At 36.3% G+C, this 17,068-nt stretch overlaps 3 protein-coding genes across 6 annotated transcripts; all 3 read right to left on the bottom strand.

Moving 5' to 3' along the window:
* Positions 1 to 303, bottom strand: LOC119256740 (keratin-associated protein 19-8-like). The gene is made up of 2 exons (XM_037524509.1): positions 202 to 303; positions 1 to 102 (listed from the first exon to the last, which is right to left on the bottom strand). Exons 1-2 carry the CDS (start codon positions 301 to 303, stop codon positions 13 to 15), a joined length of 192 nt encoding a protein of 63 aa, XP_037380406.1. The 3' UTR covers positions 1 to 12.
* Positions 304 to 5,363: 5,060 nt separating this feature from the next.
* LOC119256739 (keratin-associated protein 19-6-like) lies at positions 5,364 to 13,247 on the bottom strand. 4 transcript variants are annotated; one of them, XM_037524506.1, is made up of 2 exons: positions 13,154 to 13,247; positions 5,364 to 5,455 (listed from the first exon to the last, which is right to left on the bottom strand). In XM_037524506.1, exons 1-2 carry the CDS (start codon positions 13,245 to 13,247, stop codon positions 5,364 to 5,366), a joined length of 186 nt encoding a protein of 61 aa, XP_037380403.1. The 4 variants fall into 4 exon arrangements, with proteins under 4 accessions (XP_037380403.1, XP_037380404.1, XP_037380405.1 ...); XM_037524507.1 differs by lacking the exon at positions 13,154 to 13,247 and adding an exon at positions 5,555 to 5,624 and having other exon boundaries at positions 5,364 to 5,476; XM_037524508.1 differs by lacking the exon at positions 13,154 to 13,247 and adding an exon at positions 5,561 to 5,624 and having other exon boundaries at positions 5,364 to 5,476.
* Positions 13,248 to 16,417: 3,170 nt separating this feature from the next.
* On the bottom strand, positions 16,418 to 16,726 carry LOC119257111 (keratin-associated protein 19-1-like). The gene has a single exon (XM_037524811.1). It carries the CDS (start codon positions 16,724 to 16,726, stop codon positions 16,418 to 16,420), a length of 309 nt encoding a protein of 102 aa, XP_037380708.1.
* Positions 16,727 to 17,068: the final 342 nt, after the last annotated feature.

Below are 17,068 nucleotides of genomic sequence, written 5' to 3'. Positions count from 1 at the left end.
CAGGACAGTAGTTCAGTAGGAGCCGGAGAATCCATACCCTCCACAGCAGCATGGGCGGCAGCACCCATATCCGTAGCCCCCATAGCCAGAGCCATATCCATAACCCCCAAAGCCAGAGCCATAGCCTCCATAACCACCATAACCACCATAACCTCCATAGCCTCCATAACCCCCAAAGCCTCCATAGCCTCCACAGCCCCATCTGCGGAAGCTGCCACAGCCACAGCCACAGCCACAGCCCAGGCCACCAAAGCCTCCGTAGCCGTAGCCACGGCCTCCATAGTAGCTGCCATAGTAGCTCATGGTGTCAGGAGTGGGGAGTTTCTTGGCTGTTTAGGACAAGAGTGTGAATGTTGACATCTGCACAGGTGTCCTTTTATACCTTGATGAGATCATGATAACACACATGTCACATTTTTGTGACGTTCTTTGTGTTGCTACTACTTAACACAACCTTGGCATGTGAAGAGGCCCTCAAACTCATTAACGTGTTTGAGCTTGCATTGTTGCCTACTCATGGTGTCCCTTAAACATCGCATCCCTTTTATGAAAAGGAATTGCTGTATTGTCAGAGTTTGTGCATGCCAACCTAAATAGAATAGGTATCTTACAGAACACATTTGATAGCATTGTAGTTTAAAATTTAGTATTGCTTCATCTCTGGCTTCCTTGAATAGCTATTCTTTACTTATGATTACATGAAAGGAATTGGTTAAGTTCCAGACGCTACAATTTATCTTATCCTTTCAAAGACATCCAGTTCCTCATGGCAATGTCCCTTTTCAAGCTAAAGAAACATTTGAAAACCAGGAAACATCAGCTCACCTGCTGTGCACCAGTACAGAAATTCAGGAATAAATGTTGAAATAGAGCCATCTTTTTTCTATTATTTCACAGCATTTACCACCGTAAATAATATTTTCTTTTTTTTGTTATTGTCTATTAGTTTTGAAAATGTTAAAAATACATTTTAACATGGTGTAATATTGTTCAAATATTAAAAGTAAAGCGCAGCTATCAAAAATATTTTTTTGAAGAGAAAGCCTGTTCAAAACACCTTTTTACATCTTGTCTCCCTTTCTGACATATATATCCACTATCCAAGATGTTTCCAGAATTGCAGATTGGATCTTCTTCTGTGCCTTTATATTTCTGATTTCCTCCCTTTTCCTAATCAATATATCTGCTTTTTTATTTTATTGATTTTAAAATATTACTTTGCTTAAGTTTCTTCTTAGGGTTTGGCAGTAGATAAAAGGTAATATCTATATCTCTCTATCTCTATATAAATATATCTTTTATTCCACTCAATTTTCATCCAATTATAGCTTATAGTATTACATGTAAACCATTATCTTTACAATAATATTTTTATGGTAACATTCCGTATTTTCCCTTTGTAAGAATCAGTTATCTAGTTTCTACTAAGATATTAAATATATTTATCAAGATCTTAGATATTGAAAACATATATGTTTCAAAACCCTGTGAAATTCAGCAAAAAAACAAACAAACAAACTATTAATGCTAGAAATGTCCTCAGTATCCCAAAATTGGAGGTGTGATGTAAAAATACAGAGTGGGGGGAAAAAGAACTAATTGAAAACAAATTGACCTTCAGTTTAGTTTGTAAGTATTTAAGCACAGATACCCACAACTGACCTGACTCCTTGTTAAACCCCACCCATGTATGCCCTTATCTTTGACTAAGCTTCTGAATTCTTAACTTTATATAAACTCAAATATACTGTTCAATTATTGTTGAGTCTACAAAAAATTACAAAATTATGCATTTTCCCAACTGTACATGTTGCCTGCTGTTCAATGCAGTAGAAACTCAGTTGCATAAGTGCTGAATGGATGAAAACATTCTAAGGTCCCCAGGGGCAAGGATCTTTTATTTTGTAGACCTGGGTAGCTCTGTGAATTCTCCTGAGGACGTAAAAGAGGAATTGGTTAAAATCAATTTTTTGCTTTAAAGAAATATATAACCCATCATTTCATTTGTTCTTTTGTTGCTGTTTAAGGTCGATTGCAAAATACACAAATCTTAAAGGTACACACTGGTGACATTTTGCATACATTCATAGGCCATCTATATTACACACTTCAAATTACCCAAATTTGTTCCTTGATGCCACCAACAAATATTACTCCCTTGAAGTTCACCTGTTCTTGATGTCACATAATGGAATCATGCAGCATACTAGCACTATGTCACTCCCCCAAATTATACTATACATCACTGCCTGTGAAATACCTATTTGTTGTTGCATGTAGTATTAATCTTACTGCTTTTATTGCTACAAAGTAGTTCATTGTATGAAAAGAACTGTTAATTGTATGAATAGTTACTGTTCTGATCTTTTCTTCATAAAAGAATAGTTGGCTAGGGCCTCCCTCCTGACGTAGGGGTTAAATCTCAGTGCTATCACCATTACTGCCTGTGTTCCATCTTGGTCAGGGACCTAACTCACACAGTGCAGCAGACCTCTGCTGTCTCGCCTACTGCTCCCCTCAGCAGTGTATTTCAGTAGATCTGCCTGTTCTGCTCCCGACTCTGTCTCTGGTGAATCCTCTTATCCCCTTCACCTCTGACCTACACCCCAGTTCTTGTATGAAAAAAAAAAAGAATACTTGGTAAGTATGAATAAAGCTCCTATGTACCTTATAATTGAGATCTTTTTGTTTTATAGCCCTAGGCATTCCTTTACTTTGGGTATACCTAAGACATTAAATCAAAGTGAAGTAAGAAATCACAAGAAAATCAAGTGCTTTCAATGCACCATATTCTGCCTTTATAACTGTGCCTGATATGCATCATTTGAGTTAGAAACCTGTTGTGTTGTGTTCTCCCTAAGATAAACAATAGTTCTTCTCTGGAAATAGAGATAAGCTGGAATTACATTAAATAATGTGTCTTAGTTCCCTCAATCAATAAGAGTAGATAATAAGAAATTTTATTTCAGAACCCAAGTTTTTATTTTGTCTCTGGTACTCATATGACACCTCTTAAGTTCAAAATAGGAAAGGGTTTGCCTGGGAAGTAAATGAGAAGGTGAATAAGTGGGATGATTTCATGATTTTAGGGTGTGTTGAGAACACATCATCTTATGAACAGATGGCAGTCTTCTACAAACAATAGATTCAAAGACTACCTGGAGGCACTGCTTACACACCCACACTTCTCCAACTTGTAACCTAGATTATATTTGGGGAATAAAATATTTTGTATTTCAATTCTCCTTATACAATGTTTCATGCCCCATTAAAACAAGGTCTGAGATTTATTGCCCTGGAAAAGAAAATAAATGGTACCATCTAAAAGCAAAACAATGCACAGGGTAGAGAAAAAGGGGTCACTGATGAGGGAGGGATGAGGCATTTCTACTAGACAGGAAAAGCAAAGAGAGGTCCTCATGAAACAGCAGGGGAAATACAGAAAGAAAGCAAAAAAAAAAAAAATTAAAATTAAAAAAGAAATTCTGGAGTATTTCCCTTAAGTCCAGAAGAGATCTAGAAAATCAGTATATTCAAGACTTAGTAATATGAAAACACCACATTACACTTGGTCAAACACCTTTTCCAACAAGTTATGCTGATTATTAGTCTTCCTTATAGCTACGGAAAGTCTTTCCCCAAAATGTGGAGAAATACTATTAATCACTAGGAAAGAGAGTGGCTATTGCTGCACTCTGTCAAACTAAGCATTAACTCCCCAAGAGACAGAACCATCACTTCTCCGGTACAGTCAATATAAAGCTAACCCTTTGCACTCCGCTGTCCCCTCTCAGGGGACATCGGAATTCTAGCATATCACTCGGATGTCCCCTCTCAGGGGACATTGCAATTTATTAGTGATTTCGGGGAATTGAGGTTATTTCAATGCAACTTTTTGAGACATGCCTGTTTCCCTGAAGTTTTATCTTGAAATGGCACAAGAAATTAAATCAAAATATCGTAAAATGGTTCGGAGTGCAAAGGGCTAATGTTATCTGGCTAGAGTGGCTAGCACATAGGTCTTACTAGCTGGCTGAACAAATTTACTCTTTATTTTTCAGTGATATTATTAGCAGGTAGAATGATACCCCCATGTATCTTAGGTTTTCTGAACACTCTTTGGAAATAGTTTTTTTCAGATATGCTCACTATTTATTAATGGGGTGTTTTCTTTTTCATTGTTAAATTGTATGTTTTTTTATGTGTATTTCTTGGCTATTAACTCTTTGTTGGTCATGAAATGTGTGAATATTTTCTCTCATTCAGTAGGACATCTTTTTAGTCTACTTAGGTTTTCTTTTACTATGTAAAGGCATTTTAATTTGAGATCAACACAATTGTTTATTTATTCCTTTATTTCCCTTGCTCTGAGGGCTAAGTCTCCAAAAACATCTTTATTATTAATTTCATGAAATGTATCATCAGAAAACATATTACTGTGTTTTCTATTTTATGTTTTGTTGTTTCTGGTCTTCTACCTATGTCTTCAATCAATTTTTGTGTTTGAAGTTAAAAGATGATCCAAATGCTTTCTTTTACATGTGACTTTGTAGTTCTCCCCACAATATTTGTCAAAGAGACTCTCCTTTCCACACTGTATGATTGTGACTCCTTTAGCATTAAATATTAATATATACGTGGATTTAATTTTGACTTCTATTCCATTGATCCATGTGTCTATTTTTAATCCCAATAGCATATCATTTTAATTACTATTGCTTTGTAATATAGTTTAAAGTCAAGAAAAATAATTTCTCCATTTCTGTGTTTTCTCAGGATTTCTTTAGTAGTTATTCAACAAATCTATTCTTACATTTAGTAAATACATCTGGAGTCTTTGCATCTTGATATTTTAATAACATTTTACCTTAGAATTATTTACTAGTGTTTTTCTTTTTACAGATTCAGCTAAACTAGAGAATAGGCTCAGTATTCCAAATAAAAACTAACGCTACTAACAAAATAAGGTGGTTAATGTGGAAAGCACATCAATCCTTACAAACTTTGCATTTATATTGTTATTATATTGAAGGGATACATAACCAAAATTCAGGATTGCTTTTCTAGAGGTCCAAGAAAAGAAATGTATTGTGAAAGGGAGAATCAGAACTTAATTAAATAAATAATGAAACCATATCACCACTTCAAATTAGGAAAATTTATTGCAAAGAGAATAAAGAAAGAAACGAAAATTGAAAATACAAATAGGGCATACCAGGAGACATGAAACAGACAAACGTAAGATGATAGATATTCTTAAACTCAAAGATGCTAAATATTTTCAAAGATGGCTTGGTTCAAGTCTTGGGTTCATTTGGTTAACCATCTCATGGTCTCTGATGCTGGGCACCCAGAGAAGGATTTCAGTAGAAGCCAGAAAACCAGTATCCCCTACAGCAGGATGGGCGGCAGCAGCCATATCCATAACCTCCATAGCCAGAGCCATATCCATATCCCCCATAGCCAGAACCATATCCTCCATAACCTCCAAATCCAGAACCATATCCTCCATAACCTCCAAATCCAGAGCCATATCCTCCATAACCTGCAAAGCCACAGCCCAGGCCACCAAAGCCTCCATAGCCATAGCCCCGGCCTCCGTAGTAGCTGCCGTAGTAGCTCATGGTGTTAGGGGTGAAGTTTGGCTTGCTATTGAAGACAGGATCTGGAATATGAATGTCAGCACATGTAGAGGGATGTTTATATACCCTGTTCAGAGAATGTGATAAATCACGTATATAACCCACTTGTGTAATTTTTATTACACCTACTAGAAACAATGCATTCATTCATTGTCCTCTGACACAGGCAGAAGCCTTCACACTCATTAAAGTGTTTGAGATAGCTTTGTTGCCTAGTTAAGGGGGCCTTTAAAAGTCATTGCATCACTTTATCAAATCATTAAGTTGCATACTTTAAATATATACAATTTTATCTGTCAATTATACCTCGGTAAAGCTGGGGGAAAAGTTATTGCATCATTTTATAAAGACAAATTGCGTATCTTCAAAGTGTGGACTTTCCAGACCCTAAATAGAATTCTTCATAGTCAGGCATAGAAATCACATTTGATAGTGCTGTGTTTTTCCATTAAATATTGTTTCACCTCTAGTTTTCTTTTGATTGTTATACTTCACTTACAAATAAAATAAATGGGTTGAATCTAAAGCTCTGTAATCTATCATGTATTTTTAAAGCACTTTATACTTCAGTCTAAAAAAGAGAGTTATCTATTTATTTCAGAGCTTGGGAAATAGGAAAGTTTGAAAGTCGGGAAGAATCAGCTCAATTGTTTTAAATACCAATTGTTGGAAACACTAAGAAAAAGAAAGAAGTTTTTTTTTTTTTTTTTTTTTTAGAATATTGACCATCATACCTGGTATACTTTTAACTTTTCATACTACTTTGAAAAATAAGAAAAAGCATTTTTGCTGTTACAATTGATGAACCAATACTGATAATCATTATTTAAAATTCACATCTTATCTAATTCTTTGTATTGTGCAGTTCTATGTACTTTGACAAGCATGGGATACAATTGTTCAGAAATTGAGGGAAAATCATAATCATCAAAATTTTATTTCAGAAGTAGCTTTAATTATTTATAATAACCAAGTTATGGAAATAACCTAAGTGCCAAATGATATATGAGTGCATCAAAATGTGGTATATATACACAATGGTAATTACACAGCTCTGAAAAAAAAGATGAACTCTATCCATTTCCATCAACATGGATTGACTTGGAAGGATTATGCTAATAATATCATGTTAAATTCTGTTTTATCAGGCAAACAGAAGAGTATAGTCCTCCAGTGGTGACCCTGAAATTTATCTAAACTATAGGTAAACATGTTTGACATTTTCAAATGAACCCCAATTTTTTAAAATAGATTGGATTCAGTAATAATTACTGGTTACTTTCACTCAAACATAGATAAATGAGAAATTGAAATTTCAAGAGTCTACATCATAACATCTAAAAATCAAAATAGAGGTAGTCTATCACTTTTAATTATCACTATGATAGTTGACCTTTTCAAGGACATATGACCAGGATTTTCCAAATGCTTTATTTGCTCTTACTCATGAAAGGAACTATGAAATGAGTAGGATAGTCAGATGGTAAAGTAGAATGTCTGGAGTGCGGTGAAGCTGGGCCAAGTTCAGCAAGTCACACCCTACTAGCTTGCCAGTTTTGGCCCATAACAATTCATTTCACTTCTTGGCAGGACTTTCCCATCCAAAATGGTGTCCATCTTATCATTATATCATTACCTAGGTTTTATTTAATTTGTTTAACACGTTTAACACAAATAAAATATATTTACTTTTGTTTTATTTCCTAAATAGAATGATTTTTGAAGCATGGTGGCATATGTTTCTTAAGAAAGTATTTATTTGGCTTCCCTGGTGGCGCAGCAGGTTGAGTGTGGTGCTGTGAAGCTGTACGCAGCCTCTACAGCACAGGTTCGATTCCCGGCTGGCCAGGAAGATACCCACATGGCACGGCAGACTTCTGTCTCGCCCGTTGCTCCCCTCAGCAGTGTGTTTCAGTCAGTCTGCCTGTTCTGCTCCCCACTCTGTCTCTGGTGAATTCTCTCAGCCTCCCACACCTCTGGCCTATACCCAGTTCTTGTATAAATAAATCTTTAAAAAAAAAAGTACTTACTTGAAATACTAACAAGAAAAGTCCTCCTTTTGTAGAAGGGTGGTTAAATAAGTCAGCATTACAGGCACTTGCTAGATGTATAAAGCTTCAGGTCAGCCATGACCTCAACACAGATTACTTCACTGGTGATAACAGGGAGGTTTAAATTTCACTGGTAAATTTTAAATTATATCGATCAGTTGACAATACTGAAGAAGAATGTCATGTCACATGATGACAGATCAGGAAGAAAACATGATCTGAATTCACAAAAGCAAATTCATTTTCAGTGTGTATTTAAACATACATTTTATTCTATGACTACATAATCTTTGAACAAAACTGAAAAGCACTTGCAATTCATGTTGGCTTCAATTTATATATGAAAATATATACAGTTAATATTTCAATGCTCAATGTTGTTGACCTAAAAGGTCTTAATAATGTACAAAAGGAAAAGCTTCATTTCAAATGACTGCTATGGTTAACATATTGTGTATCTATCTAGTTATACAGATGTGTGTATGTATATACCTTTTACACGTGTGTGTGTGTATATATATATAATATATGCACAAATTACTTTAGCTTTTTGTGAAGTTATTTTCTTCATTGTTGGTTTGGTGCAATTTTCTCTTTTGAGTAAAATAAGAAAATGAAAATAAAAGCCATCCATGCTATTTTAATTTAGGATCCTTTACTGCAAAAGAACAGTGAAATTCCACAACTATGAATATCTAAACAGGGCATACCAGGAGACAAGAAGCAGATGAAAGATGGTAGAAGTTCCTAAAATCTAAAATCCTAAATATTTTAGAATTTGTCTTGTTCAAGGTGATGTCGTTCAGTTCAAATTTTTGGTTCATTTGGTCATTTACCTCATGGCCTCTGATGCTGGGCACCCAGAGTAGGATTTCCGCAGAAGTCAAAGAAGCCAGATTCTTCACATCAGAATGGGTGGCAGCAGCCATATCTGTAGTCCCTACAATCCCCATAGTCAGAGCCATAGCCTCTGCAGTCTCCAAAGCCACAGCCATAGCCCCGGCCACCATAGTAGTTGCCATAGTAGCTCATGGTGTTCTGGATGGTGAATTTGGTTTGCTGGTCAAGGCAAGATCTTGAGTGTGAACGCCAACCCTTGCAGGAGAATGCTTGCACACCCTGAGCATAACTTGTGATAAATTATGTTTATTTTCCCTTGTGTCATTCTGTCTATTACTTTTAAAGTTATGTCATTAATCTACTGTCTCTGACACACACAGAGACCTTCATTCTCATTAAAATATTTCAGCTCACTTGGTTCCCTGATTAGGATACCTTTGAGTCTGTTGCTTTGTTTTTATGAGAGGAAATGGCTGACTCTTCAAAATTTGTACATTTCAAGCCCTACATGGAATTGCTTATTACTGGGTACATTACATCATTTATATTTTATGACAATCCTTTTATAGTTAAGCATTTCTTCTGTTCTGTCCTGTGCCAAGAGGATAATTCTATCTCCAACTAGATTCACAGATAATTGTTCAACTTATAGGTGCTAAATCTGTGTTGTTCAAAAGCAAACTTGTTTGTCAGGGTTAAAAGTTTAAAAAGCAGGCCTCCCTGGTGGCGCAAGGGGTTAAGCACTGCACTATGAAGCAATATGCAGCCTCTGCAGCACGAGTTCGATCCCCGGCCAGGCAGGGAGAAACCCACATGGCAAAGCAGACCTCTCCTGTCTCGCCCACCCTCTGCTTCCCTCAGCAGTGTATTTCAGTTAGTCTGCCTGTTCTGTTCCCCACTCCGTCTCTGGTGAATCCTCTCACCCCCGCATCTCTGGCCTGTGCCCTAGCTTCCAGCTCTTGTATGTATAAATAAATAAAACTTTAAAAAAAAAGAAAAAAAAATTTAAAAAGCACATCTATTCCAAAGATATGAAAAGAGTTTAAATTTAAAATTAGACATATATTGATTTTTAGCATGTCATGTCTTTCATCCAAATATTGCTTTATAGTTTCCCATTCTGAATGAGAAAATGATAGTAAGTTGAGTTTGCCGTTGTAAGTTCTATTGAAGAAACACCAATAGCTTGGACAGAATTAAAATGATCCCATTTGTCCTATATAACTCAGGTGCATCCTGTGAGAGTGATTAATGACTAATTTGGGGTTGTTTGAAATAGAAAAGTATATGTTCACCTGAGAGAAAAGACTAGATAAGACGTAATGGAAAACCTCAACAGTCAAATAAGAATCAAAGTCATTTCAAAGAATAAAACTCAATAGTGTCACATAAAACCAATACTAACATTAGTAGTTATCAACACTAAAATATTACAAAATAAATAGAACAAATACTTTTGTTTTAGAGTTCTCTAAATATAAAAAAATCAAAATGGAGGTATCCATTTGGAAAATGTACTGGTTTTATGCTTGGTTGTGAGGCCAAAAGTAGATTAAACATTGATTTTCTAAATATTTTCCTTCTTTACTCTTTTAGAAAGATTCCTTTGAAATATACATTAAGTAGCCCTAAGATAATGGGTAAGAAAGAATAAAATGTGTTTTAACTTCGGATCACTTCTAATTTTAACATACATAAAAAGGAAATATTTGTTGTTCATGCCAAAGATTTTCCTATAACTCAGATAACTTCAATAAACAATGAAAATGTAGTTTACAAATGTATGATAGTATAGTGTGGGAGAAGTTTCACACTTTTTTTTTCTTATTCTAATCAGAATTATAATTTTTTATAATGCAATATCTTCCTTCTGTGATGATACTGCCTCGGATAAGCATGCAATAGGTTCAAATTATATGCAGTTATATGGGTCAAGGTCCCTTCAATGGAGTTAACAAAATTAATCTACAATGACACGTTCATGAGAAATACAACATCTGAGAGGAATGATGAAAAAAAAATGACTGAATTTATTTTTTTTCTGTCTTCCTGTAATATAAATTCAAATCTATCTAATAAAAAGCCATGGTGCTGAGAACTGAGTTTTAATATTATTCACTCTTCATTTACCTTGAAGTAGAAGTAAATTAGAAATTAAGAAGTGGGAGATTATATACAATAAAATAATATTAACCATAAAAAATAAAATAAAACACAATAAGAGGTTGTTCATCTAAAGAGGGAATTAATCTCCATAAACTCGGCTATAAAATTGTACTGCTTATAGAAATATGACCAGAACTTTCCAGGTCATCAACACGTTGTGAATAAACAAAGAAGGAGAATCAGTTTCGATTCTACAGTAGAATCAGATTCTGGAGCAGTGCACAAGAATTCAGGTAAACTGTTTTCTGATATTAGTCTGACACATATGATACTCAGTGGACTCTAGGTATCACTTGCTATTTGGAGTTTCCCTACCTGTACCCAGGGGAGCAGGTAGGTCCTGCTCTCACTTCTGTTGCCTTTGTATTATGATTTCACCATCTCCAACAAAATGCCATTCAAATTTTAAAAGACAATAAATCTTTTATTACATCTCTCATGTAGTCTATTCTATGAAATCCCAACAATAAGATGCTTGCCTTTTGCTGAGTGGCTATTGAATGATATGACCCTTAAATAATAACTCTTGGATGTTTTCAATTGACGTATCCATGTATTTATTTTCATTCACAGTTGCAAAGGGCTTTAATATCACCATGAGGATGATACTCATGTTGATGGTTAAAAAGAGCATCATTACATGACATAGAGGAACACTGCCATAACAGATAATGAAACACATTAATATTTTGATATTACATATATTTTAGTTAACTTGAAATACCTCTAGTAAGTTTGTGAAATAATTATTGTTAGCTAAATGCCAAGTAAAATAAAAGGAAATAGTGAATGAATCATATTACACCTAGAGATTCATTTAAAAAATATTTGTCTTTCTTAGGAGCTTAGAGAAATACTTTGGTCTGCCACTATTATTTTTTTCCCTCCACAAAGGGTTGCCTAAAGACAAATTTTGAAAGAACAAATTATTTATATATTTTCCACTGTATTGACAATCAAATTTGGATGGCATTGAAAAGTCAAGTTATATTTGAGGAATTATTGTTTCATTTCAACTTCAATTTATTGTTCTCCTTATCTCTGTCTTATTTATCTATCTGTTAAATAACTATTTAATATGCAATAATTTATATTAATCTCTATATTGAAGTCTGAGTATTATATATATTTATATATGATTGAGAATAAGTAAATGAAACAGAAGCTATATTTGCTGTTTCAATTAAAGGGGCTTTACAGACAATTATAAATCAGAGACATCCTGCAGGGGAGGAGCAGGGAGAGGGATCAGAGGGAGGGAGGGAGGAGCACAGGGGACTGAGGTGATGGTGCACAGGTGCATTGGTGAAGGAAATTCTGTGGGGACTACACCTGGCGGGGGGAGCAAATATTGTTTAAAAATGAACAATGATGCAAAAAAATAAAATTAATATATCAATTAAAGGGGTTTTATTAAAGAAATTGAGGAGATCTGATGTAGAAAAGTGTGTGCAATTATAAATGTACTGGAAGTTTTAGATGCTAATTATTGAGTATAAAAACAAAATAATCTTGATTGGTCAAATGATTGAAGTTAGATTTATCAGGTACACTTATGGAACCAGATATCGGATTCACTGACATGAATTTCAAAGAAGCTACAAAGCCATATCTTCCATAGAGTAAAAATAAAAACACTGAAAATAACCAAATATTTCCATATTAAGCAAACAATTTATTAGACAAAAGCAAACTACAAATTTTCTTTTGCTAGAAAGATGACATCATGGGGCTTCCCTGATGGCTCAAGAGGTTTAGATGCAATCTATGAAGCTTACTGCAGCCACTGCAGCACGAATTCCATCCCCCACCAGGGAGCAACCCACATGGAACAGCAGACCTCTCCTGTCTCACCCGCTGCTCCCCTCAGCAGTGTATTTCAGTCAATCCACCTGTTCTGCTCCCCACTCTGTCTCTGGTGAATCCTGTCACCCACCACACCTCTGGCCTATATGCATAAATAAATAAGTTCTTGGATGCATAAATAAATAAATCATTTAAAAAAAAAAGAAAGATGACATCATGGTAAAATAGTGAAAAGAAAATAAATAAAAATAAGAAAATCAACTGGAATGGTTATATACATTGAATATGTATTGAGATGGCAAGTTGTGAAGTAAAAAGGAATCAAATACTCATAGACACAGTTTAGCATTGATAAATAGCTATCAATTTATTTTAGAGAACATCAAATGGATGTTTGAGGAGTGAAAGCACGAGATAGAACCAAACATGCTGGAGATTTCCCCTCCACTTATAATTTCAGCAGTTTTCAGTAGGAGCCGGAGAATCCATACCCTCCACAGCAGCATGGGCGGCAGCACCCATATCCGTAGCCCCCATAGCCAGAGCCATATCCATAACCCCCAAAGCCAGAGCCATAGCCTCCATAACCACCATAACCTCTGTAGCCTCCATAACCCCCAAAGCCTCCATAGCCTCCACAGCCCCATCTGCGGAAGCTGCCACAGCCACAGCCACAGCCCAGGCCACCAAAGCCTCCGTAGCCGTAGCCGCGGCCTCCATAGTAGCTTCCGTAGTAGCTCATGGTGTCAGGAGTGGGGAGTTGTTTGCTGTTCAAGGCAAGAATCAGACTGTGACTATCGACTCCTACAGGGAGGTTTATATACATGGCTCAGAGAACATGCTACCACACGTGTCCTCCTGGGGTGTCACGTTTCAAGGGAATTATCCTCCCTTGAAACAACTCATTAGTCTGTTGTCCTCTGACAACCCTCACAAAGAATGTTGGAACTTGCTTGGCTACCTAGTCAAGTTGCTCCTGAGTATGTTGCTTAAATTTTCTGAGAAGAAATTGTTTCTTCAAAGCATTGACATAATAACCCTCAATATAATTCTTCATTGCCAGTCAGTAAACATCAGTCGCATAAATACTGTTGGTTTTCTGATGAAATACCTTATCATAGGAATTTTGGGGAGTCATCACACAATTGATTCTACAAGATATCAAGGAACAAAGTTGAGACATCAATTTCTTCAAAAAGAAACATGAGGAACAAAGTTGTGTGAGAACAAGTTGTGTGGAGAAGTCTTGGTTCACCTGCTGTGCATACCCGAAGAAACAAAACTTACTTGGTTTTGAGAGCACAATTCATTGACTGATCCTCGACTTTGCATACCACCATTCTTGTTTTGGTTATAATAAGTGAAATTAGTTAGAAGGGGAAAGATAAGTTGGTATTCCTTATATACAGAATATAGAGAAACCCAACAAGGGCTGAGATAAAGCCAAACCTCAAATCTAGGTCTTGAATGCAGACTACAGAACTGAGACATCCAGGGGAGGGTGCAGGGAAGGATTAAGACTGAGTGGAGATTTCTGGACCTACTAAACATAGAGCTTCCATATGATCCAGTAATTCCACTCCTAGGTATTTACCCAAAGGACACAGAAACATCAATTCCAAAGAGTACCTGTACCCCTATGTTTATAGCAGCACTGTTTACAATAGCTAAGCTTTGGAAACAGCCCAAATGCCCAAAAATAGATGACTGGATCAAGAAGATGTGGTAAATATACACCATGGAATATTACTCAGCCATGAATATTACTCAAAAAAAGATAAACACATGCAGTTTGCAGCAACATGGATGGAGCTGGAAGGGATCATGCTCAGCGAAATAAGCCAGACAGAAAAAGAAAAATACCAGATGGTCTCACTCATAGCAGGAATCTAGAAAACCTAAATAAGGGACCAGGAAAAAGAATAACTATAAGAAAGAAAATATCAAAACCAACAAACAACTATGAACCAGAGACACTCTATGGGGGGGGGGGCGGGGAAAGGAGGGATTGGGGTCAAAATAAGGGGGTTGTAATTGTATGGGGAATATAAAAAATAAAATTTAAATAAAATGTGAAAAAAATAAAATAAAAGAGAGTACAAGAATGTTACCAGGATTATTAAAAAAAAAAAGACTTAGTGGGGAGGAGTACAGTGGAAGATGATGGTGGACTATGGGTTCTTTGGTGGTGTTGCACTATGCTTATAACACCTGAATGGGGGGATCCTGTACTCCCAAAATACAAACAATAATCTAAGCCAACATTACCTCAATACAGAAAAACAAATGAAAATATAGCACATATTTTTCATAAATGAAAAATTGGAATCAGAGACTAAAAGTGATCAGAACTCCTGAGAAGACTTCTCACAGTTCATTTTCTTATCCTGGATCTCACAGCTACTACAAATGCACTTATACTCACCTCCATACTCTATTCCCCCTCCTCTACCTTTTATCATCTATCCATAAATCGTACATCTTCTTTCAAGTGTCCCTTAAAACATCACCCAGTGTCCTTCCTCCATGATTCATCACTGCAACCAGATAAATGTCTGAAGCAGCATAAATTCAAGATAGTACTGCATTCCTTCCAACTGCATCTCCACAGTCAAAATAACACAGTTGCCCATATCATTTTCTTTGTCTAAATGTTACTCATTTTTTAATTTCAGACTATTTTTTTAAATTTTATTTTATATATTTTACATCATTTTCATTTTTGCACAATGTATGCATTTTCCTCTTGGTTATAGTCCCCCTACAATTCCCACCCGCCTTGTTTTGACCTTACTCCCTCCTTTTTTATTTCAGACTATTTTTAATTAGACTTTATTAAGAAATGAAGTAGATCTTTATAAGATTTTGATAATATTGTTACTTGTTGAAAACATATTCCATGGGGCCTCCCTGGTGACACAGAGTTTAAAGACAGAGCTATTCAAGCTATTGCCAGCCACTGCAGCACAAGTTTGATTCCTCAGCCAGCCAGGGGGGTGACCCACATGGCACAGCAGACCTCTCCTGGCTCACCCGCTGCTTCCCACAGCAGTGTATTTCAGTGAATCTGCTTGTTCTGCTCCCCACTCTATCTCTGGTGAATCCTCTCACCCCGCACCTCTGGCCTGTACCCCAGTTCTTGTATGCATAAATAAATAAATCATTAAAAAAAAGAAAACATATTCCAACTCCTAAAATCACCTGACATTTTTAAGAGTTACAATTGCAGATAGTTACGAAACTCATATGGGTGTGTATATGCATGCATGAGCACACACACACACACACACACACATTATTAAAGTGGTTGGTTTCCAAAGTGGCATATGATTCAGAAATATAGGGTCACACATTTCAGGTGTATGTCACCACACTACACCCAACACCAAGGCACCCACAGTGTTCCACGGTAGTCCTTTGTGACCTCCCTCTTCCTCTTCATTAGCCCCAGTTTTACAGTCAGATTTCTGTCAAAATCAACCTGAGATTTATGTAAGTAAAATAGAAAAAAATATATATTCTATTGTTCTGAACTACTCATTCTCAAATGAGATTTGTTTCCCTATATTTTAATATAGATGCACATATGCATAAATCATTGTATGCATTGTATTTCTAATTGAAAAACAGTAAAATTTGCATAAGTATGTATACATAACTGAGTGAAATGAACCACAAAAAGTCATATTTTCAATTTCAAATTATGTCATTTATTGGAAATTCAGCAGTACATCATCTATTAGTGCCCAAGAAACGAGGGGAGGCAATGCATACAAGCTGATAAATATGTAGTCTCTGAAATTCTTAGATCTGTCTTGCTAAATGGACCAAGAGTAATCTCAGTCCATTGGTGGAAGAATGTTTTTGGTCATTTCATTAATGGCACAGATGTGGGGATCCTGGTACAGTAGTTTAGTAGAAGCTGGAGAATCCATATCCGTAGCCCCCATAGCCAGAGCCATAGCCTCCATAACCCCCAAAACCAGAGCCATAGCCTCCATAACCCCCAAAGCCAGAGCCATAGCCTCCATAACCCCCAAAGCCAGAGCCATAGCCTCCATAACCCCCAAAGCCAGAGCCATAACCTCCGTAGCCTCCATAGCCACAGCCACAGCCCCATCTGCGGAAGCTGCCACAGCCACAGCCACAGCCACAGCCAAGGCCACCGAAGCCTCCGTAGCCGTAGCCCCGGCCTCCATAGTAGTTGCCGTAGTAGCTCATGGTGTCAGGAATTGAAAACTTGATTTGCAATCAAAGGTTTGTGTCCTGAATATAAATCTCAGCTCAAGTACAGAGGTTTTTATACCCAAAATAATGGGTGTGGTAAACCACCCAGACCTCCCTCATTATCATTCCTCAGAAAAATTTCTTGAGACAAATAGTATTGGTTCTTTTGCTTTGTTTACTATGCATGAAATAATCTTCATCTCAGTAAAGCTTTTAAATTGATTTTAGCTCAATTAGAATTCTCTGATTATGTCTATAATGAGAAATATTATTTGCAACTTCAAAGACCAGACATCAGCATTCATATAACCACCACCTCCTTTAGGCTCATCAGAA

The sequence above is a fragment of the Talpa occidentalis genome, unplaced genomic scaffold (genome assembly GCF_014898055.3).
Source record: "Talpa occidentalis isolate TD23 unplaced genomic scaffold, MPIMG_talOcc4v2.1 talOcc4.4, whole genome shotgun sequence".
Classification (NCBI taxonomy): Eukaryota; Metazoa; Chordata; class Mammalia; order Eulipotyphla; family Talpidae; genus Talpa; species Talpa occidentalis.
Note: the sequence above shows the minus strand (reverse complement) of the source record. Positions and strands in the feature narration are given on the sequence as shown.